General features: G+C 33.6%; 3 protein-coding genes across 5 annotated transcripts in view; 1 reads left to right on the forward strand and 2 right to left on the reverse strand.

Annotated features, from left to right (window-relative positions):
• The window catches only part of axo (axotactin), a 99,825-nt gene extending 93,620 nt beyond the window's left edge, over positions 1–6,205 (reverse strand). For all 3 annotated transcript variants that reach the window (XM_074183790.1, XM_074183792.1, XM_074183791.1), the window contains exon 1: positions 5,695–6,205. The gene's annotated coding sequence lies outside the window, so the exon portion shown is untranslated. The remainder of the gene's footprint in view (positions 1–5,694) is intronic.
• A 7,114-nt stretch (positions 6,206–13,319) lies between these two features.
• Positions 13,320–14,170, reverse strand: LOC111515128 (uncharacterized). The gene has a single exon (XM_023171362.2). It carries the CDS (start codon positions 14,060–14,062, stop codon positions 13,409–13,411), a length of 654 nt encoding a protein of 217 aa, XP_023027130.2. The 5' UTR covers positions 14,063–14,170; the 3' UTR covers positions 13,320–13,408.
• Positions 14,171–17,010: 2,840 nt separating this feature from the next.
• LOC111515129 (cilia- and flagella-associated protein 161) lies at positions 17,011–25,078 on the forward strand. Its single transcript, XM_023171363.2, has 2 exons — positions 17,011–17,918; positions 24,640–25,078. The coding sequence occupies exons 1-2, from the start codon at positions 17,317–17,319 to the stop codon at positions 24,941–24,943; spliced, it is 906 nt and encodes a 301-aa protein (XP_023027131.1). The 5' UTR covers positions 17,011–17,316; the 3' UTR covers positions 24,944–25,078.

Raw genomic sequence — 25,078 nt, forward strand, 5'->3', positions numbered from 1 at the left:
ACAACAGTCTAGCCGCTGCATCATTGAATTTCGTACTCTTCTGAAAATACCTGGCGTATTTTTTATTATGTCACATGAATTGATGATTTTATTCCTTAAATCCTCTTCACTTTGAATAGCAGTTTTATTTACCAACGCTTTAAGGTGTACCCAGATAAAATAATCTAAAGGATTCAGTTCGGGCGAGCGAGGTGGCAATGGGTGTGGGCCTGTTCTCCCAATCCAGCGATTATGGTAATTTTCATCCAAAAATTGCCGTGCCACTACACTAAAGTGTGGTGGAGCACCATCGTGCATGTACCACATACGGAATCTTTCCATGACTGGAATTTCATCTAAAAGTCCAGGTAAAACAAATTCTAAAAACCTTCGGTATTCTTCTCCATTAAGTCTAGGTGGAAGGAAGTGAGGCCCAATGAAATGGTCACCGACAATTCCAACCCAAATATTAAAAGAAAACTGTTCTTGAAAAGTATTTTCTATCAAGGCGTGTGGATTGTTTTCGGCCCAAATGTGATTGTTGTGGAAGTTAATAATTGAATTGCGAGAAAAACAAGCTTCATCTGTAAACAATATTCGACTTAGGAGACCTGGATTTCTTCTTATTTTAACGCGTAACCAATTAGAAAAAGCTAGTCTTACAGGCAAATCTCTGGGCAATAGAGCTTGCACACGTTGCATGTGATAGGGATATAGCTGCTGGGCTCTTAAAATCTGCCACACTATGACATGGGTAATATTCAGTTCTTCAGCTATTTTCCGAGTACTGGTATGAGGATTTACTTCATTCTCATTTAAAACAGCTTCTTCAATCTGAACTGTTCGTACCGTTGCAGGCCTCCCGAAGACAACCGCCGATCTTTTAAAGCTGCCTGTTTCAGAAAGTCGTGCATGGAGACGTACAATAGTTCTTCTATTAGGCACTACACACTGAGGAAATCTTTCATGGTAAATGCGTCTTGAAGCATTCGAGTTTCCGTGAGCCATTCCATAACAGAAATGCATATCTGCCATTTCACTGTTAGTGAATTGAATCATGTTTTACAAAAATAGTTCGAAAAATAACCACTAAACACACTTTTTATAACAATTATAAATTAAAAGCTTATAAAGTTGACAACAACTGTCAAGTTGTTTATTAAATGTTGCAATCGTTTTCCAAGGCAACCTGATTACTATTTATGGTATTTTCAAAAGAGTGCGAAATTCAATGATGCGGCGGCTAGACGGTTGTTATGAAGCCGAAGGAGGCCTTTCCAACAATTAATTTAGTGCAATTCGTTAGTCTAGATGTTAATGTTATTCAATATTTGTTGTTATTGTTACATAATTAGTAATGAAAAATTGTAAAAATAATAATTTCTAAAAGAAACATTTATTCCTTGTGAGGTCCAGGGATATGCAATTAGGTCGATTTTTTTTCTTAAAAACTAAGCAAGATACGAAAAAAATTCAAGGGACAAAAAAGTTGTATTACTACTTGCTCAATCCAAAAAAATAATAAAAATTGCACAAAAGTCAGTGGCGTACATTTTCAAGTCAAAAATATTCGTTCAAATCCCGCTCGAGACGCCACTGGACTTAATAAATTGAATCACGTTCGGGCTAAATTAGCTCCTTAATGTTATAAATACCAGTGCCAAATTACAACAGAATTAGCTAAAGGATATTCAAGATATTTAGAAATAACTATTTTTTTATTTTTATTTTAACACCCTGTATTTCGAGAACGAAGGATTTGCGGACCCATGTTTATATGAAAATTTCGTCTTAAAATTACCTAAAGAATCGTAGACTGTACTATAATTCCAAAATAGTAGGCACTAAATTCTCAGAAATGACTAACGTTTTTACCTCAATCTCTCTTACAGTGGCGTACGGAAATTACACTAAACAGATGAGGAAAAATGATGATAAAGTATATAGAATCACAATCTTGACGACAATGTTCTCGTTTTAAGGCAATATTTTTGAGAATTTAGTGTCTACTATAATGGAATTATACTATAGAACTATAAATTCGAGAATAATTATGTGCAGCAATCATTTAAGATAGTTACAAACTAGATAGTTACAACGAAATTAAATTGTTTAATTATTATCATGGATTTAATTGTCTGTCAACCCTAGCAAGGTTGAAATAACTTGTGACATTATTAGCAAAATGACATTAATTTCTAAAGTATAAAGTTATGTAACCATGACACTGCTTGAACAACATTCTTGATTTTTTCAATATTTTTATAGTTCTTTCTTTAACTTTACACTCAAAAAGAAATTCAGCATCAAAGGCAGAAAAAATCCTAATATAATGCTGAACTGAAACAAATAGAGAAGAATGTCAAAAGAGAATCAGCATAGAAGGAACTCAGAGATCAATGCAAAATAAAGCGTCCATGCCATTATGAAGAATTTGAATTTGCCTATGCACCAATCTTTGAATCTCAAACATAATTACAAAGATAGTTACAAACGAAGAAAAATATTACTGGAAGAGAGTAATGTTATAAGAAATAATGTGTTTGAGTATCTATAATACGTGAAATTCTGTGTCATAAACCCGTAATATAAAATGGATAGGAGGAATCCAGCAACTTCACGGTATGTTTGGGGACGGAGCTCCATACATGAGAACAATAATCTAAAGAAGGACTGATCTGAGCTTTATGAAGCATCAGAAGTTGCTGAGGTGTGTACAGTTTTCTGGTTCGGAACAGTTCCAAACTTTTGTAAGCTGCCTTTGCAATCCCAACGACATGATTGTGCCAATACATATTGGTGTCCATTTAAACCCCAACCAGCTTATTGAAGCAGAAAGCGGAATTGTCTGACCTGACATTATTATATCCGCTTCGGAGACATTTATCTTTTTGGAGAAAACCCATGCCTGGGTTTTTGTGGCATCGAATTGAACCTGGGTACTTTCACCCCAATTCGAAAGTATTTCTACATCCTTTCAGATATCCAACCTCCTGCTGCCGGTAAAGATGTGAATCCTGGAATCCAAATGTAATGACGAGACAAGTGTGATGTTGTCAGCAAAGCAATATTTTGGATTTTTGTTTTTTTTTTCAATGAGTCGTTGATATACAATAAAAAGAGTGTCGGAGACAATATGGATTCCTGAGAAACACCAGCGTTGATGGTGAAAGTATTCGAGAGATATCCATCGATGGCCACTTGCAGGGAACGTTCTTTTGGGAAGCTGAAGAGCAATACACAAAATTATCTGACAAGCCATAGCATCGAAGTTTGGCCAGCAAACCCTCATGCCACACACGGTCAAAGGTCTTGGAAATATCAAGCGAAACAGCTCTTGACTCTCCATATTTCTCGATTGCGTTATTCCAAATATGGGTGACATACTATAGAAGGTTGCCTGTTGATCTTTGTTTCCGAAAGCCATACTGATGATCGCTCAAGATGTTGAAGCCTTCCAAATATTTGAGGATATGGTGATTTTCGGCTTCCTCCATGATTTCGATATCACTGATAGCAAAGCGACTGGTCTATAGTTATTTGGAAGAGTTTTCTTGCCCTTTTTGGGAATAGGCTGAACGCGAGCAATCTTCCAACAAGATTGTGAGACGCACTTTTCAAGTATGATGCACTTCATCAGGACCAGACGCCTTGTTGATATTGAGCTGTTTCAAAATTCGCCTGACTATATAGACGCTGTCGAAAAGTGATTTCTAGCATTGTGGATTCTAGTTTTGGAATAGCGGGTGGTGCCTTTCCCAGAAAAACGACTGTGGACGCACATTGTTCAGCTAGTAGAGTTGCCTTTTTTATGGCTCTTGTTGCAATTGAACTATCCGCTTGAGTTAGTGGTGGAATTGTGGATTTTGTAAAGTTCTGATTATTTACAGTTTTAGTTACCGACCAGAAATATCTAGACTAGTTGGGATTTGCAAGCAGTTTATCCCTAATTATCTGATTGTGAAGTTATTTGTATTAACAAACCTAGTTCGGTTTTCAGCACTAGGATTTTTCCGCCACTGCCGGTAGGCAAGATTTTTGGAGGCAACAACTTGCTCGCAATTTTTGTTGTACCAAGGTTTGCCGTTAGAAGGTCGTTTCATTGAAAAAGGAATATATGCATCCATGGAAGGTATCGCCCTGAAATGTGCCACGGCAGACGTACTTTCCAAGCCACACATTCGTGTTGCTTACCTACTTCTGCTTAGTTGCAGACTGGCCACCAATCAGAATTGTTCCTGCGTATGGTAGAGTCCCACTCTTACCAACTGGCCTGAAGGTTCATTTACCAAATAAAGTAATCAGCTTTGTATTTGGTCGTGTTGTGGGTCACAGTAAACCTTCGCGGGTTGCAGTAGAGTCGAATAGACCCACTCACTTTGAACCTACCTCCTAGAATAATTTGTTAAAATGGAAATATGGCGGAATAGGAAGCAAAAATAAATTTTCGACCAACTCAAATATTATTCGGGATGCAGTCCAAAGTTTCCGAGAGCAGAAAGAATAAGAATACAAGAAATATACAACTTAGAGAGAATATTTCGGTTACAGAATGAATTCAAAGCGCTCCCTCATGTTTCAGTAATTTATTTGCACCTTTAGGGGTAATATAACTACGTTCAATAACTTCATTACATTTTTTTCAACTGAATTGAATATCACATGCAGAATTCAATTTTGGTATTGTTTGAAAATAATTCCACCTGATTCAATTACAACCTCGAATTAAACATTTTAAGTCCGGTGACTTCGTCAATGAATTGATATCATAACAGTTGGTACAGCAAGAATATACCCTTACTTACTATTAATTTACTTAGTTGAATTACAACTTTGTTGAGACTGTTTCGACAATGCTTTAAGCATATCGAATATACGCAGGTATTATCAAAAGAAATGATTAGTTCTGAAAAGAAAAGAAAGACTGACAGTTTTCGAGTTTTTTTCGATTCGACAACGTCTGAAATCTTACCATCAGTTGAGCAACTTACAAAATGAAATTTTACTAGTTTCATTACTATTGAACGCATTTCATTGGGAATTTTGAAGTTGTTATGTTGATATACAAAATTAACAAAAATGACGTCATTCTCTTCTCAGCGTGAAGATCTGATGTGTACTATTGAATATAAGTGTATCTACTTAATTATTTGCGCATGGGATTGCTTAATAGTTGAGTCAGTATCTTACTTTTTTTTCTTGGTATCATCGCAGTATCTTACTTATTTCTGAAGACCACAACTTCATTTTCGTATGTACTATTCGTGAGGCACCTACACCAAAAATACAAAAAAATGTGCAATACAAAGTTGCTTTCATGGATCGATATTTGAGAAGTAGTTTCGCTGAATTCTATTTACGTTTGTGTTCCAAAAAACAGTACCTAGTTACGATTGAATTAGATAATTGATATTCCTGTTCCATTTAAATTATGTTTTATAACTACATCCTTCAAATCCAAATACTTTTTTGCAGTAGCACATATATACTCTTCAAAACCCAACTATGTAATCCGATTGAAAATGAGAAAATATGTAGATACGTAAAAAATGCTGATAATAATTTTTTAAACATTCGATCAATCTTTTAAATAAAATTCTCATCTCACAAATAGCGCAAAGCAGCTACGGAATACATCGGATATAAACCAATTGCAGTCGACAAATTTGTATCCATTATAAATAATAAGATCATTTTAAGACAACGACAGTTTACCCTTTCAAATAGCGGAAATAGGGTGACGTCAGAAAACAATTGAACCTGCTTAGCTGACTTCTCTGATTAACCACTTGATGTTTAATATCCATATACACCACCGTCTCTCTTTGCACAATAACACTTCAAGATATGATTTTCAGCACTGAGAAGTTCCAGTAATTTACTGCGGATGAGAACATTTTAGAAAATTGCCTATAAACGACCATGTGATACGGCAATTTATAATAATCGCTGTCACTTGACTTTGAATTGTTGCTGCAATTTTCAAATGATGGCAAAAGTTGTTACCCGAAACTTTTTAATTATCAAGTACTATTTCAACTTTCATATATTTGCAGATCACTGAATAGTTTCGTTATCAGTCCGAGAGCCACAATTTTTCAAAACTTCGTTTATGAGATCTTTCACTGGGCAATGCAACACTGCTCACTACAAACTGCAGACTAGAGGTCTTGACGATAACAGTTCATGTCGACACTTCGCCCTTCTCCTTGAACAGTTCAAATCTAGACAAACACAAACATGACGATAATCATCCTAATTCACGAACGTATATTTCATTAGCAGTGGGCATGAATATATGAGACAACATAATAATGGAAGACAACTTTTTTATGAAATTCCAAGAAATATGAGTCATGATTGGACACATGATTAAAATGCTCGTGACCAAATGGAATATACTTTATTAATATACATAAGCATTCCAGATTTAATATATTAATTTGGAAGAATGATCTCGAAAACTTTGATGATAGGTAGAACTGGAATTTCTAGCGTAGAATGAATCGAAAACAAGCACGGTTGCCACACTCTTCTCGACGCGCGTTTCATCAACCAAGTTGGCATCTTCATTATATAAAGTAGACTAATTCCTAACTCTAACACTCTATATTTATATCTAACAGGGAACACTGTCACTATCAAGACACATATCAATGATTTCGGGTAGTAATTTGCGAAAAAATTTCTAGTGAAAGTACATACATCGCTCTAGGGGGAACAAGTGGAGAAACCTCAACAAGATCAATTCAGCAATAAGGCAAATAAAAAGAATGTTATTGTAGTGGGGGACTTCAATGCCAATTTGCCCCAGTAGGGAATTAATTCAATGGATAGAAGAGGGCAAATAGTGACAGAATGGATGGCTGAGTATGACTTGATCCTGATGAACGAAGGTAACGAGCCAACTTGTCGAAAAGTTAATTGTTCCTTAATTTTGGCCTTCACATTTGAGCATCGGCAAGTGGCATATTAGCTATCTGGAATCACAACATCGGAAATCACCGATGAAGTACTAAAACCAAATAGGGAAAAATTGAACCCAAACCAAGCAGGTCAGGAAACCAGATAGTGACAAATTACAGCAGATAACACAAGGAAACTGAGGAGGTAAGGAAGCTTCATCTACTCAAAACTTCACACAAGCCTTAGGGCATATATATGAACAAACCATACCAAGAAGGGGCGCTGCCAAAAGAAAACCAATTTGCTGGTATAGGAATAGTATAAGGTGTCCAAGAAAACACTGAAACGTATAACCAAGATGTCGAAAACAGAATGCTGGAAAACCATGTAAGAAAATGTTGATTGTGAAATCTGGTGAGATGGGTGTAAGATCGTAAAGAAAAATCTTACTGGTTGTCCACATACAGTTGAATTATCAATACAAACAACTGAAAGAGTAGTGACCCACCATTTCTCAACCATCAGGAAGTGATTTTCAACAGTGATGAGACAGCAAACTTGAAGTAAACAAAGATCCTGTTCCTCGAAGCATCCTGCCAGAGATCATAAAATCAGTTACTGGAAACGACCCAGAATATGTATAATCTGTTTATAATGGGTTAGCAAGTATAAAACAGTTTTATACTTGATAATGGGGTCAAACCCGAAACCGGTCGTATAAATAAAATCTACCAGTGGTAATTAGACAAAAGTGTTTTGTTCATTTCATTAAAGTTACTAATATATAATGAAAATATTTGGACTTACTATGTAATTTTGAGATACACCATACTTAATGTACTCTTCATTGGAATAAGATGACTTTTTGATATCGGTCAGTTAAATATGATCGACCTATTTGTATTCCACTTCTTTGAAGCCATAGTGGTGTATATTTGCCGGCAATCAAATGATTTTGAAGAATTACAATATTGCTGCCACAGCCTCATCACTAGTGACAATTTGCATACATTTCACTTCATATAGAAATGAGAAAATTGCATCACGTGTTTTTTTGTTTTCTTACAAGCCAAGTTATTGTTGTGAAATTATTTTGTTCCTCATCAATTACTCTATTATTTTAGCAAGCATTGGTATAATGGATATTGGTCAATGCATCATCCCTGTTACCACATTTGTATAACATAATAATAATAGCACTCATCTATGGAAAAACAATCGATGTGATAAAAATGTAGCCAAAGAATATTCAATATTGTCATTCCTTGAAGAACTGCTGGCGGCTTACTCAATGGAGTTTCTTTCGATAGCACGAAATTGGAGCCCACAGTACATACATGAAAAACTATTCGAGCTCAACAGTAGAACATACCCCGAAGAAAAATAGCACTAAATAAATTTCTTAGAAGACAGACTTGCATGGTGTTGCGGTGTGGCCAACACAACACAAAATGGATGCCCTGGTAACAAATGAAAATATTTTTAAAACCCAAATATCGATACTGGACGGATCTCTTTCTAGTTCAATCAGAACGATTTTTCAGAACTCTGTAAAATTTCAACAATACAACAATTTCATTTCAAATTTATTTCGTAAAACAAAAATATATCCACGTCCTAGAATCGGCTTTCAATAATCTCAGTAATAGTGCCGAATACACAACGAAAATCCACAAAACCAAATTACAATGGAATTCTGGAAAGTTGATTCAAGAACTTGAAAAAATAATCCTACTAACAAGAGTATTATATCCTCGTATAGGCAACATTTGGTCACCTTTAGCATTTTGGACACCACAATTTTAGCTCATGACCTTAAGAGGGAAATTTCATGTTCAAGAACAGGACTTGACAATTTCACATTTTTATAAACATAAGAACACTTCAAAAATGAGAACTTTTTTGCTTGATATAATCAAACATGCAAAAACCAACACGAAACTAGCACTATCTGTCGATGAATAACAAAGCAAAAACCAGATCCGGCACATTTCCGAATGTGGATTAGGTCACTATAAACCACTCCACAATGAGCTTTGTTTTTCCTAGATTATACGGCAGACCCTTTTTGAGGGTCGAGGGTGTGCAAAGCGGCCGTTGGCGAGATAAGTGGAAATTGTCCTATGAGTTGCCATATGTCAAACAGAAATAATCTATCCACATTTATCCAGTTGCCATATATCAAACAGATCCCATTTTACCAAGTGCCTACCAAATTCCAAATAAACAAATAAAATTAAGGTACCTTGCAAATATAACCTCATGGTGGATAAGAAGGAAATAATCCCAAAAATATTTCCATGTAGCTCTGAAATTCCTATAGGGTAGAACTTCACAGCAGCATGAGAACCAAAAATATGTTCTAACCTCGAGTCGTTTGCGTTGAACCCAAAATTACAACACAGTGCATCAGTATTCCAGAACCAATGTTTAAACACCAACTGAATGCTGTACACACCGCATATTAATTCAAAATTCACGAGAGATGACCTAGACAAAATTTTGTTAACTTCGACGGACAGAACCCTTTCTTGTATGCCAATAATTACAGCTTACATGTACATTTTTGTATGTGATATCATTTTGTCGGCTATTTTGTTATATATCTTATTCCATAATAGACAAACATGACCAGTGTTCGCATCTCTGTTTCGATCCTCCAAGGTCCCATCAGTAGTGCTAGGCCGAATCACTCAACTGTCCCAAAAAAACAAGACTGAAAGTAAAGGTAATGTCATTTACCCCTACGAAGACGCCATCTATACGAGGCCAAAAATGGACTTAGGAAGTCCATAATCTCAACAATCATCATAAACGCAGAAGCCGAATTAGATCAGTCCATGTAAGTATCGTCCCCTCCCAGATGAGCCATATCCATCAAGCCAGCAAAAACAAAGATAAATACAAGAAAACATCCACTGATGAGCACAACACGAGTATTAAGTACAAATAAGTCAAAGAGTTGAACTTGTGCCTCTAAAATTGTGGAAGAAAAGTGTAACTGGGATGCCGAAGGAGAACTTAGCCAACAACAAAAGCAATAACCAATATTTGAATGAAATGTATTACAATGATTCTGATGGATAACTGAGCCTCCGCAAACTAATTCACCCGTGTTTTGAAAAATCGGTCAACTCATCGCCATCAAATTCCAATATGATGTCCATTTGATTTAGAATTTGCAAGCTTACAACCCAGCTAACTGGACCAGAAACTCAAATAAAACGCAGCACAGGACTGGGCCTCTGGAGAATGTGTACCCAAAAGTTCCGATGAATCATTAAATTTTGCCTTTTCAATGAGAATTACTGTATTGTAGCATCCCAATACGGAATTCATGATCGGATATGTTAGAATTATACAAAAAGATTTCATTATTTTGCAATTTCAGCAACAATGAACCTATATTTGATTTTAAATATCGATTCCTCTCTGATAAGAGTTTAGTACTTTTATAAAGGGGAGGGTGACAAAACTTATTTTGAACAGAAGCTCTGAGGAATCACGATTATTATTAGAGTTGAAAAAATCAGGCCCTCGGCATGAAGCTTTCACTAACTTTTTTTTTATCTTCTTCACATTCTATATGATTATTTATATGTACAGATTGCTAAAATACTATTGTTGTTTCATTAAAAAAATGCGACTTTCTGAATTATTGGTGTCTAATATTTTCTTAGGTAGAGTAACTACGCAAGGTGCAGCAAGAACTATTACCCCCAGTTCTATGAAGTACAGATCCCCCAATTGAGGTCTATTTGCAACAATATACATATATTAAATCCAAACAATTATAAAAAAAAATAGTCAGTGAGGTAATAAAAGAACTTAAAATCATTTCAAATTTAAATTTTCAAGGAATTGATTATTTCAATTTGGTTCTAATTGTTAAGCTAGCAGAACATATCAATTTTTTGAACCAGACACAAAAAGGGTAGAAAGGGCAAATATTTTAGTTCGCCCCAAAAAGTTACTGCGTAAATTCAAAGTATTTTTTACAAAGAAACATGTTCTATTCATCAGTAACTTGTATTTAATAATTATGTCTGTAAAAAAACGAATCAAGAAATTATACAAATACTTATCTTAACGTTTCGGGGGCTAAAATCTGCCTCCATCAGAATTGGACAAAATCTAATTCTATAAACAGTTTTTTCTTTGCTGATTCTCTTCATTTCAAAACTTCTTTGAAAGATGTCAAAGGAGTTTTGAAATGTAAAATATGTCAAAATGTTGTTGATTGGCTTCTGAAACATTTGGTATAGAACAAAGTGTTCTCTGATAGTCTGTTGCTATTTCGCCAGCATCCATATTTTTCTTCAAAGCGGATAGCCAAGCTATAAGGAGCTGTTCGAAATACACTCCTTTCCAGATATAAGAATATACGCTGATTCTTCAAGTTTACGACTCTTATAGTGGAGTTCATTGGCAATCACTCTCGTCTTGTGCCATTCAACTTGATGTTCACAGTCCAATTACGAAATGTGTTCTGTCTATTTTCACCCTGTTGATTTGGTCTATTTCTGATGATATCTCGATGTTCATTCTCACGCATGAAGTTTCGCCAATATAACTTTCACCACAACAACATGTTATCTCATAAGTGAAATTTGTTTTCTTCTGTATTGTTGGGTTTTATATGTGTGAGTATAGATCTCAATGTATTTGTTGTTTTGTAAGAAGTTCTAATACCATCTCAGCTTTTCAGATAATCCTTGACTGTAAGGTATAACTTTAGTTGTGAAAGGTGTCTGTCGGTGGTTGTTGAGTATGTAATTGTTGAGTTGGTGGCTGTTGAATTTGTTTTTAAAACTGAGCAAACACGATTTGCAATCAATTCAATATATTAACGAAAAGAATCATTAATAAAATCTGTTCTGAGAGAGAACGCTTATGCAGACTCATTTGTGGGTTCAACAATAAATGCGATAGAAAATAAACCGCCAATTGAAAATCAAATGACCCTACAAACAGCATTACAAATTCAACATCTCAACAATTACCGACTCAACAACCACCAACATCTTACCCAACTAAAGTTATACCTTACATTCCAGGACTATCTGAAAAGATAAGACGAACTTGAAATAGATATCTATACTCGCACATACAAAATCGAACAACACTGAAGGAAAAAAACAAAAAATTGCATTTATGAGATAACTTGTTCTTGTGGTAAAACTACATCTGTGAAACTTCAAGACCATTAAAAGTGCGTGAGAATGAAAATCGAGATTGCATCAAAAATAGACAATCGACAAGATCAAAATTGTCAGAACACATTTTGAAATCAGATGGTGAACATCGAGTTGAATGGAACAAGACGAGGATGATTGCCAATGACCCCACTCAGAGAGACGTAAACTTACTGAATCAGCGTATATTTTTATATCTGGTGAAAAGTGTATTTCAAACAGATCCTTAGAAATAGATCGTACTTGGCTACCTGTCTTGAAGAAAAATATGGATAGTGGTGAAATAGCAACAGTACTGATATTAGATAACACCTTGTTCTACAATGAATGTTTTAGAAGTCAATAAACAACATTGACATATTCCACATTTCAAAACTCCTTTAACATTTGTCAAGAAAGTTCAAAAATTAAAAAAAAAAACAACTGAGAAAAAACTGCTTCTGAAGACATATTACTAGCAAATAGAACATTTTTTTTCGTAAAAAATACTTTCAATTTATGCAGTAACTTATCAGAGTGAACTAAAAAGTTTACCTTTTCTACACATGTATAGAGTTCTCTATTACAATTTTCATTTTTTTAAGATTGTGGAAGGTGAAAATACTGAAAGAAGGTCGATAAAAACATAAGAGGCCTAAATTCATGACATATTTCATTCCAATCAACAAAAATATAATCATCCTAGGTTTTCATTCTGCTGGCTTAACATTAAATTAGTGGAAGACTTGATATCTTCATTAACAAATTTCAAGAAATCCAGGAGTAGAATACAAAGTAGGAATTATGACTTAAAAACTTATGTTAAATACAAAGTGCTTGTGCTAGCTTAATACAAACCAATTTAAGGGTGATCTCAAAAGTCAATGAAAACTTATAATAGCCAAAAACTTGCAGTAAAATCTATAAGTAAATTTTATTGTGGATGTTCATCAGTTCTATTCAATATTGTAATAGTTGTCAAGTTTAGCATTTTGATGCAAAATGTAATATATGCAGTGTGGTGATTTGTTTATATCAAAATGTTATATACTTAAATCCATGTCTACAGATGAAGGCATGAATTTGTGTTGTATTGATAATGTTCACTCCCCAGGACAACACCTTGCCAAAGTATTTGACATTTTGTTTTTATTAGGTATCTACCATACACTCACTATTCAAAGAAAATATGTCATCTTTTCAGTATTGCTAAGTACGATAAAAATAGATACCTACCTAACGGAATCAAAAAAGTCCAAATACTTAAAACTTGTTATAATAATAATAAAACTTTTAATTTATGTACACACAATTTCAAATAGGTGACAAATACATTCACCTACACTTATCTATTCATCTTCTTCATCTTGTAACAAGTGATCTAATTTCAATTCTTTTTGATTTATGGGTTTCATGATTTTGTTTTTTCTTTCCTTCTTCTTTTTTTGTCCTACTACATACTCAGGCATTACAACTTTTGAACTAATAAAACTAGATTTTAAAGTACCTGAAGAGTCTACAAAGTCATTCTGTTTATCCAATAAATTGGGTTTATGAAAAATAATCTTGTTTGGAACTTCCTCTAATTTCTGATCACACTCCATGTGAATTGTTTTTCTTTTCCTGAGTTCATTCAAAAAATTCAATGCAGTTCTTGTATTACTTTCATCAGATATATCTTCAACATCATCTATGGAATACTTTGTCCATTTGTGGGGATTCTTTTTGAAGTCTGGAATACTTCGCATGTAGTTTTTCGGAACTGGATTCTGTGGTTTTTTGAAAATACTTTCTTTGCCTCTGAAATGTTTAGTGACTGATCTCTGTCTTCTTTCCCCACTATTATTATTGACTATTTTATCCACCTCCATTTCATCATTTGGCAGAACTAAATCAGTTTTCCTGTTCTTTTCAAGAACAATTAGCTGATCGAAAACACTTTTTTGACGAAGAGTGAATTCGGCATTGTCTGATTTTAATGAAAAATTATTGGAAAACGCCATTAGTTCATTAGTATGATTCGTCACAATCCAAGATTCAATATTTAATGATCGAATGATCCCAATAATATTTTAGACAACAATCATTAACCAATTATACCAACCAACTGAACAAAACGCAGGGTAGCCAACTGATATTTCATTTTCGTACTTAAGTTTAGATAATTTAGATAATCTAGTGACTTCCAAACTCCATAGATAAAATTTCCAAAACTGAAGAACTGAAACCACAAAGGGAAAAAAATCACTCATCTGTGTTTAAATCCTACAAATCTTTGGTCATTAGAAGTTCAACATAAACGGTCAAAATATACTGGAGAACGGTAAACACTAGTGAAATACAATTCGAACTGGGTCAATCGGTAATTTTTTTCATATTCTATTACCGTTTGCATCAACAAATATGCACTTCTTCTTTTTAAATTATCTGGTTCGCTCAGTTAAGCATTTTCGTTTATATAGATATGCATCTATGAGTTACCCTATGTTGTTACCATTTACTTTCTTCGAAACATAAGGCGCATATATGCAATGTAAGGAGTAGTAGTCACCTATCTATTTATCTCATTGTCGTTGATTGCAACCTAGCTTATTTGAAAAAAAAATCCGTTGGATTGCTTCAACCAATAAAAACGTACTAACGTCTTGAATGAATACATGGAATCAATCGGTGGACTCATCGGTGAATTCAAGAACTCGTCCCTCCACGATTGTTTCTACAGCCAAGTTCCAAGAGACATTTTGAAGGAAATTTTGTTGAAATCAGAAACGTGATCAGTGGAAATTCCAATAGATTATCTGTTTTTCTGGAGTTTTATGACGCCCCCTGGTGTCAATAGATTCCTTGAATAATCCAAGAAGCTGAAAAGTCGGATATCTCATATCTTGTCAGCCAACATTCTACCAGTAATATAACTAAAAAGAATATCGGAAATATTCTTCAAAATATATTTGAATTCAAATAAATTTACTTTAGGATATCATATAGAATTTCGTAGACTATTTTTATTAATTCTTCTGTATTAATCTCCCATGATGAAATATTCAGTAGGAGACAATAGCATTTCAGTTTTTTTTGGTGTCAACAGCATCAACTACTTCGGCCATTAACCTCGTGTTCTGGGTATTCAATGCTAATACCTCTGAGCCACCTATGGAGCATCATAGCTATTCGCAGTTCGTCAGCCTTGTAACGTTGGAGAATCATTATAACTTAAACTTGATAAATTCTCTTGAGAAAAATATCTGATAGGTAGGATAGAACTCACAATCTTTTAGATCAGGATTCGTGCGCACTCCCACTGCGCAAAATCACCGCTCCTTCCGTTTATTATTTGTCTGTATTGGATGCAGAGCAGACTAGCAAATAAGATTATTTCAACTTGTGTTACAGAAAGTGCTGCATTTATAATACTAGTTTGGCACATTCAAATACCTCAGATATGTACATTCCAAAGAGTCTCGTATAATCGATAATTACAAATTTGGTGTGTAGACTGAATGGACTGTAGTATACGATATTCTAGAAGAAAGGTTTTGGCTTTCTACTTCTCCATTTTTATACTAAAAAAAAAATAAAATATGGGAGACTTTCAAAGAATGGAAGAAAGCAATTAATTTCAAAATAAAATCTTTACAAAGATTTTTGTAAAAAGTTTCCCACGTTTTTTATATTCAAAGATGGAAAACTAGAAAGGCAAAACTTTTCTTTCCCAAAAATGATCACCCCTTCAAATACACTCCTTTCAATTTTAATGCTATTTTTATCACAAAACAATAGGCTCAATTTTATTCAAGTTAAAAACAAACCAAGATTTGTGTTACCAGACTTCCTAGAAATGGAAATCGGTTCAAAAGGAACTGAACATCGAGCCCAATTATTACTCTGAGGCATAACCTCAACACTGTAAAAGAACGGTAGACTACTATACAGTTTGAATCATCGTGACTTTTGATAGGTAGGTAACATTTAGCGCAAGTGTTTGAAATAAATGTAAATTCTTCGAAATAATTCACGTTGTCCACTGTTACACACTTAGTATCATGAAATTGTTAGTAATTATTTACTTCCTAGTATATTAAAGCCGAGCTTTAAGCTTTATTTATGTTATTTTCCTCCGTAGCCTGACGGTTTTGAGAGTTTTAACACCTGGCCGAAGGGGGTTTTTCGAATCAATGTCTTTCGCAAAGTATGTGCAGGTGATGACACATCGAGCGATTCCTGAGAAAAAAGTATTATTGAAAGTTTTGAAGGTGGTTGAAATGTTTCGTGGTGCATTACATCAGTTCGGACTTCTATTATCTAATATGATATAAATTGATTTTAAATCCCAGAAAAAATCTATTAAAAGAAATAAAAAGATTAGCTGAAAAAACCATTTTATTAAGCAAAAAACTGAAATTACAATTAAACAACATACAAGCAACAACAAAAAAACACCACGAAAACCATGGCCACCAATCGCGGACTGCAATTCCGAAAATTGCATTTACCGGATACCCTGCGAGTGCAGAGAATCATACATCGGTGAAACTAAGAGGCCATTGAAAGTTCGCATTGCCGAGCACAAGCAACACACACAGCGAGGATAAACCAGCAAATCCGGAATAGCAGAGCATGTTTGGACTAATCAACATAACATCAAGTGGGCTCAGGCTGAAATCATCCACAGGAAGGAACACTGGTTTAGGAGAAAATTCAAAGAAGCCGCATATATGTTGTCCAACAACGTGAAAATATTTAACTAGTTTAAAGTCACATAAAGCTAGTGGAATGGTATCTACGACGGGTTGAAGGCCGGATTCACATATCATTCAGTCCAGGAAAAGCAAGATAGCAATCCTTTGAGAGGTGTGACAATTATTTTTCAGTTATCTTTGTAATGTTATAAAACAAATGACAGTGGCGATTGTCATCAATATTGGATCCACTGTTGATCACCTTTTGATCTGGTTAGCTAGAATTGAATATCATGATCTGAACAATGTTATTGAATATGAAATAATTATTCAATTTTTATATCAAAATTTCGTAGAAGTATAAAAGGATCAGTGTCTGTAATAGTACAGGCAAAAAGTAGGGTAAGGTACTCTATCCTTCATTAGTTTTGTCAACTTCATGGCGTTGTGGTTACTGTTTCCCGTATTGGTTATATTAGGATATCTATACAGGCGTCTAGATTATATGTTCTCTTGACATTTGGATAATTAAAATTTCAATTTATACTTGTCAACACTTCCTCCCCTGAAAAATAGAAATGACCAGTAAACAAGAGAGAGAAGAGCGCGAAGAAGTGTACCAAAACAGGATAATTTATTCACTGCCAGTACATTTAGGATTGTGGAATGAGGAGCTTGCCCTTCGAGATGAAAAAACTATTATAGCTGCTTATAAAAGAGATCACTGCCAACTGCTAATTCAAAAAACTAGAAAAATGTTCAGAAACGTGTTGAAACCAACAGTTTTAGCTATTGAAGCTCCTTACGTTTTATATGGCCAAAACTACCAACTTAAGGCTTGTGATGTTACGGTTTCCAACACTAATAAGGAGTCATCTGGTTTGAATTTATCAGGAGTTATCAATGAAAGAGACATAGATGTTGTCCAACATTTCATACACGGTTGTAGTTTATCAGCATCTCCCGTTGGTGTACCCTGTGTACGAAATACTTTTAGAGTAATGGGTTGCAAAGCTGATGACAAGGATGGTCAGCAAGTTTTCTATGGTCAAGATGTACTACTACAAATATCTGAAAGTAGTGGCCGTCCTCTATATTTACAATGTGAAAATTCCACAATCGACACCTTTGGGGGCCATCTATCGGTGAGATTATCACAGAGTCCGGATATTTATTGCAGGTGAGTATAAATACTATAAATCTTACTAGTGTAGACGAGAAAATTTAAAGAAGTCAACTTTGGATGTACTGCATTTCACTCAAATGAAAAAGGGTTGCCATCACTATATTATATATGAATTATTGTTTATCAAATTGTATAATTCTCTATAAGAAATATGAATCTCAAAATACATTATTAAAGAAAAAAATTATGGCGTTAATGTGTACAAGGTGTGGAAAAAATACATCATTTAAGAAAAAACTTGACAGTTTAACGCTTCAACATGCGATCCCTAAATGTGTACAGGGTGTCTCAAAATACATCATTTCAGAAAAAAATATGGTACAGAGCGTTACAAAATACATCATTTGAAAAAAAACATGTCGGTCGGGATACAAATGTTTTACATATTGTCATTTTCAAGTTAACCGCTGATAGAACTGATCTTATTCCAGATTGGGCTTTTTCCGACAAAAACGTTTGGCGGGAATGACCTGATATGGAATAAAATGGGTATAACTATTTTGCAGGTCTGCAGGTCAGCAAATTGTTCTCAGTAGACATTGCTCTCGTAGTCTTGTAGGAGGACAAAAATTTCACAATCCTCAAAAATTGGAAATAAATTTTGCCGGGTATGCCAAACATGAATCTCGACCAGGATAATCATTTTCGACAAAAAAAATTTCAACCCCCACCTTTAGAGTATGGAAAAATTCCACATTCCTCATTAAATTGAAAATGAACTTTGCAGGGTGGCAGAAATTTTTGCAGGTCGGGTATGTCAAACATGAATCTCGATCAGGTTATTCATTATCTACAGAAAAATTTTCCAACCCCCCCCCAAAAATTTCACAATTCTCAAAAAAGTGGAAATAAATTTTGCAAGTCGGCGGAAATTCTTGCAGGTCGGGTATGCCAAACATGAATCTCGACCAGGTTAATCATTTTCGACAAAAAAAAATTCAACCCCTACCCTTTATGTAGGGAAAAATTCCACATTTCTCATTAAATTGAAAATAAACCTTGCAGGTGGGCAGAAATTTTTGCAGGTCGGATATGCCAAACATGAATCTCGATCAGGTTATTCATTTTCGACAGAAAAATTTTCCAACCCCCACCCAGAAATTTCACAATTCTCATAAAAGTGGAAATAAATTTTGCAGGTCGATGGAAATTCTTGCAGGTCGGGTATGCCAAACATGAATCTCGACCAGGTTAATCATTTTCGACAAAACAAATTTCAACCCCTACCCTTTGAGTATGGAAAAATTCCACATTTCTCATTAAATTGAAAATAAACCTTGCAGCACGTGTTTCGCTATTCAACAGCTTCTTCAGGAGTGTCTTTACTCAAAAAAAGTACGTTTGATTTAAAAATTAAATTCTTTTTTATGAATTGATGAATAATTTTTGAACTATCAAATAAGTAGTGAATCACGTGATTATAAAAACGTTAGGATGCATTTACAAACTACGCCGACCTTCAAACCCGAATGAAAATAGTAACACAGATTCCATACATTTTATACACTTGCTCCGCAGAGATGCCCTACCGCATGTTTTTTATAATATAGGCACAGTATTTCTGTATACTTTTCCCAAGTCGAAAAAGCCCCTGCTTTTTCGACTTGGGAAAAAGTTGGGAAATTTTGGACCGTGAAGATAGAAAAAAATAATAGTTAAAAAATTAATAAATATTAAAAAAATGAAAATGAGAGAAAAGAAAAGGAGAGGTAATAAGAAAAAGGAAAGAACCAGAAGAAGGTTGGGATTTCCCAACATGCATAACTTGAAGAGAATTCTTAGTTGTTTGAAATCTTCAAAAAAGTTTAATTTCTCCCAAGTAAGAAAACAGTCCTGAACAGTCCACAAATTTTGAAGTGACAATTTTACAAAATTTCCAACTTTTTGTTGTTTTTCCGACTTGGAAAAGTTGGGAAATTTCGGGCCGTGAAGATAAAATAATAGTAGAAAACAATATTATTTAAGTGTTGTTTCCTTTCATTTGTATTGAATATTCCTATACATGGTGGATATGGTGGAAGACCAAGGACCTTGGTCCAAAGTAGAATAATTCCCATTATCATTTTTATAATCACCAAAATTTATGTTTATTTGTGCATAGCCTAAGGGGCATAATCATTCAACCAATTTTTGAATAGCTAAGTAAGAAAATTAATATCTGCTTGCTGGTGGAGTTGGGAAAATTTGGATTCCCTCCCCCCTTGGTTTTTTTTGCTACGGCCCTGTATATTATATATATTCTTTATTTTTCTAGTTATTCTGAGACTATCCTTAGTGCAAAACAGCCAGAGTAGACTAACGGACAGTTAGACTTTGCTGAGACATCGAGATACTACTTTCGTCCTCGCATATACCACAGACAATGTCAGCCGCAGTAGCAGACGAAACTTTTGCTATTATAAGTTTTGTTCGCTATCGCCTATTATCCCCGACTTTCTTGTCTTCACTATATACTGGAATATAAAATTAGATTTTTTTTCGCATTCTAAACCACATGAATAAAAACACAAAAATACACGAAAGTTTTGAATATAGACCAGGGCTGAAGCTTTAAAAAATGGTAAAAAGTGAAAAAAAAATAGGATAAAACCCATTAGAAAATGAAAGTTAAATTAATTACGGGCGATCTGAGTCCGGGAAGTGGGAGGGGGTGGGTATGGTTTATCTCGATTTCCGGCAAAACTACAAGTCCTATGCAAAAGAGTTAAATGGCAAATTGTAAGTAATAAAAAGATCTACAACTTTTGTATTTAAAATTTTTTCACATAATCTCAAAATTCATGTGAAAAATTCAAATACCCAAGTTTTTGGTTTTTTATTTTCATCTTTTTCAAAAAAATATTTTTTCTACTAAATTTGGTGAAAATTCACCTTTCTATGTCCCAAATACACTGTAACTTATTTGATTTAAGATATTTATTTTTCACCTTATTTTGACTTAATATCAAAAAAGCACCCTAATTTCCAATCGAAAATTCTCGCGTCAAATCTTCCAAAAAGTCGGGTGCTTTTTGTTCGTTGAAATCTCTACTTTCCGGTGGTGTGAAAAAATGTACATCATTATAGCAAATGTTCTCAGAAAATGCAAAAAAATTAAAAAAAACTCGAATTCGATTTTTTTTCATCATTATGTACAATTTTGAGCTGTTTATTAAAATTTACAGTTTAATTACAAATCGAAATATAATACTATAATTAACAAACAAATAAGGTAATGAAGTTAATATTTAATAAGACATCTACAATATTTGTGTTCTGGAAATGTAAAGTATTTATTATTCACGTCTAATAGTTTCAAACATGAATCCTTCAAAAACATTGTTGCATTTCTGCATTGTTTTTCCAGTTGCGATATAACATCTGGATTTGCCGGAAAACGAAAAAAAGTATAGTAAATTCATTATTAGACGCTAAAAATTTGTCAAATTTGGCCAATGTTTTTTAATAAGAAAGATGCAAGTAAAGGAGATATGAAAAAATTGATTACAATTATTCAAATCTATTTATAAATGTAAAAATGAAAAAATAGTACTGAATCAATTAAGATTTCCAGAATATCAATTGGCAAAAATTGAATCATCTTTCATTTTGGCAAACCTCCCATTCACATAAGGAGCAGCAGAAAAACATTGTTACAGGGCATATTATCAGCTTCAAACTTGGTTGAGTAACGAACTGACATCAACAGATTGGGGCTAGAAGCAACTAATGGATGATTAAAATTCAAGATAAGGTATTTATAAATAACATGATTAACGTTTTTAAAAATATTATAATTAATAACGTAATCAGAAAGAAGTATCTAAATTCCATAGTACGATTTACATGTATACCTACTTATATTTTATGAGATTTTCTATGACATGAATGAAATTAGAATTAAACAAATAAACTTGCAGCAATCACCTTTTTATGAAATTATACATAATGATTAAAACAAAATTTCGAATTAGAGTTTTTTTTATTTTTTGCATTTTCTGAGAACATTTACTATAGTAATGTATAATTTTTTCACACCATCAGAAAGTAGAGATTTTAACGAACAAAAAGCACATCGACTTTTTGAAAAAAGCTGATATTTTGACGCGAGAATTTTCGATTGAAAATTAGGGTGCTTTATGATAATAAGTCAAAATAAAGTGAAAAAATTAATATTTTAAATCAAATAAATTACAGTGTACTTGGGACATAAAACGGTAAGTTTTCACCAAATTTCGTAGATTTTTTTTATAAAGATAAAAATAAAAAACCAAAAACTTGGTTATTTGAATTTTTCACATAAATTTTGAGGTATGTGAAAAAATTGTAAATACAAAAATTGTAGATCATTTTATTACCTACAACTTTGCCATTTAACTTTTTTCTCCCACTTCTCGAACTCAGATCGCCCGTAATATATTTTTCCTTTCAATTCTCATTCATTGAAAGTTCACTAGAGCATGAAGATTGAAAAATTATACTTTACAAATTGCTTCGCCCTTCCTAACTATTTCTGGGGAAGGGGGGCTACAAATGTAATTTTTATCAATCGAACTTATGTCTTCTCGTGGTCATTTGAATCATATGTTGTCCATCGGTTGATGGTTCCATAAAAGTATATTTGATCACAAGCTATCGCCAATCAAATTGGATATTTTGTCTTATAAATTTTCAAATAGTAACCTCATTACGTACTCACTACAATTTAAATAAATTATTGAAGAATATAAATATAATATATATTGATAAATAAATATAAATTGGGTTAACAGGTACCATCAGACAATCTCGGAAGAAGTGCATGATGCATCAGTCCCTTTAGCTGGGTAAGTGCGTGGTACGGCTTAACTCACAAATAAAAAACGTCTATAGTCACAAAATAATACTCAAATACAGCAAAATTTATCACCATTTTATACACTTGTCCCATTTCTGCACTTGCCACGCTCTACCCTTTTAATTTCTCAAATATTCATATAACTATAACAGATCTTGAAGGGTGAATCCTCACTTTCACTTACATATCAATGGTTTTGTAAGTAGAAATTAGTAGAAAAGTTCTCGCTAATTTTAAGTGAGAGGTCCATAAAATAGTAACCAATAAGTTGTTTAGACTTTCCAGATAGGTATATTTATATAAAAAGGCGAGGTTGAATTCAGGAAATTAGTATGAGTTTCTGTTAGAATAATTTTTAATGCTTTGCATAGTTCACATTTTGAAAAAGAATTCCACGGTCTGACCCAAATTCTCCTCTTGGTTGCAGCTCACATTCAAGTTTTGTTTTTCGACTAAACGCCTGTGGAAATTCTTAATTCATGATCAATTATTCATTTTCAATTTTCTCGTGATAATAATAATAATTTTATTAGTCTCAAGAAACACACAGTTTTTAGACACGTCAATACAATTTCTAAAATAGGTTTGAGAGGATAAGATTCGTCAATATAGTTTCTAAAAAATGCTTGTAGATAAATTAGAGTTACAAAAAAATACAAGTTAACAAGATAAAATTCCAATCGTATAAAAATTGACTAAAATATAAAGCCATGAGCTTCACAAATTATAAATCACATATCTAACATATTATATATATTCAAAGTTGAGTAAAAGTTCGGGAGGTGACCACAAAGTGTCTCTTTCTTCTTGAATAACTTTGAAAAATTGATCAATTTCATACAAAGGATGTTTGGTTAATATTTTCTTCAATAAGTTTTTGAATCTTCTGAATGGCAAGTTACGAAATTCGACAGATAAGGCATTGTATAGCTTAATTCCTATATTATCTGTTCTTTTCAACCTATTAGCTGTAGGAACAAGGTTTGATTTATTTCTTGTATCATGTTGGCGTATATCCTTGTGAGCAACTTTATTCATCAAGTTTTGTTGAACAAGAAGCAGATTTTTATAGACAATAACTGAGGATAAGGTCATTATTTTAAGTTTTGCAAATATTGGTCGACACTTTTCATCATAATTGGCATACATTATGCTTCTTACTGCAGATTTTTGAATGACAAATATTCTATTAAGATGTACCTTTGATGCATTATTCCAATTGATTATACAATACCTAAGGACTGAATGAAAAAGTGAATGATATGTTACAAGTGCTGCACTTTGATTTACTCTTTTTTTAATTCTTCCGATAGCAAAAACTGTCTCGTAAGTTTACTACACATGCTATTTATATGGTCTATCCATTTCAGGTTGGAATCTATTTGTACTCCCAAAAATTTGATAGAATTTTTGTTATCTCGATTTAAGCAAACTGTTTCAAAAGTTAGAATTTCTGTTTTTTGTTCATTGAGAATCAAGTCATTTGGTGTGAACCATGATGAGCTTTCTCTAATATGTCAGTATGGATCATATGAGGATCATCTATTTTATCTATTTTTTTGCTCAAGGTTGCATCATCTGCATACAATATAGTTTCTATGTCTGACGAATTTATCACGTGAGCCAGGTCGTTGATATAGAAGAAACAGAAGTGGCCCCAATATTGACCCTTGTGGCACTCCTCTTGATATTTTTCTTTTTTTCACTTTTGGTATTTCCTAGAGCAACAATTTGATATCTTTCGTTAAGGAAAGTTATCACAGAAAATTATGGTTTTCATGTATCAGTTCTGTTATATTGTTTTAAATCCATGTACCTAATCAGTTGCCATAGCTACGCTCGTATATTATTTTTCATTTAGATACATATCCCGAATAATATTAGATATTATTATTTCAGGTTCAAATTTCTCCATTGGAATCCACAAAAACGTTATGAAACTATCGGTACAACCTTTGCTCCAAATACCAGAGTAATCATACAGCACACTGCATCAGGCAGAAATTTATCTGTGGAACCATCCCACTGGATACCATCTTTCTACGGACCTGAATGCATGGTTAGCTGCCACACTTACAGAGATTCACACAAAATGGAAACTGCAGAGAACTTTTGGAAAATTATCACTAGACCAATCTCAGATACAGCTTTGTACCTCAGGGCTGCAAAAGGCGAAGATATACCTCTGGAGTTATTTGAATAAAATGATGATCGACGAAAAAAAAATCATTTATTTTATACAAACATTGCAGGCACAAAAAACCAAACATGTTTAATGGCGAGATGAAGATAATTTGTGCCCTATAAATTATTAAAAGTTTTGAGAGAACGTAAAAAT

The sequence above is a fragment of the Leptinotarsa decemlineata genome, unplaced genomic scaffold, assembly GCF_025532065.1.
Source record: "Leptinotarsa decemlineata unplaced genomic scaffold, Ldec_3_MD MMD2_tig00026345_RagTag_RagTag, whole genome shotgun sequence".
Taxonomy (NCBI): Eukaryota; Metazoa; Arthropoda; class Insecta; order Coleoptera; family Chrysomelidae; genus Leptinotarsa; species Leptinotarsa decemlineata.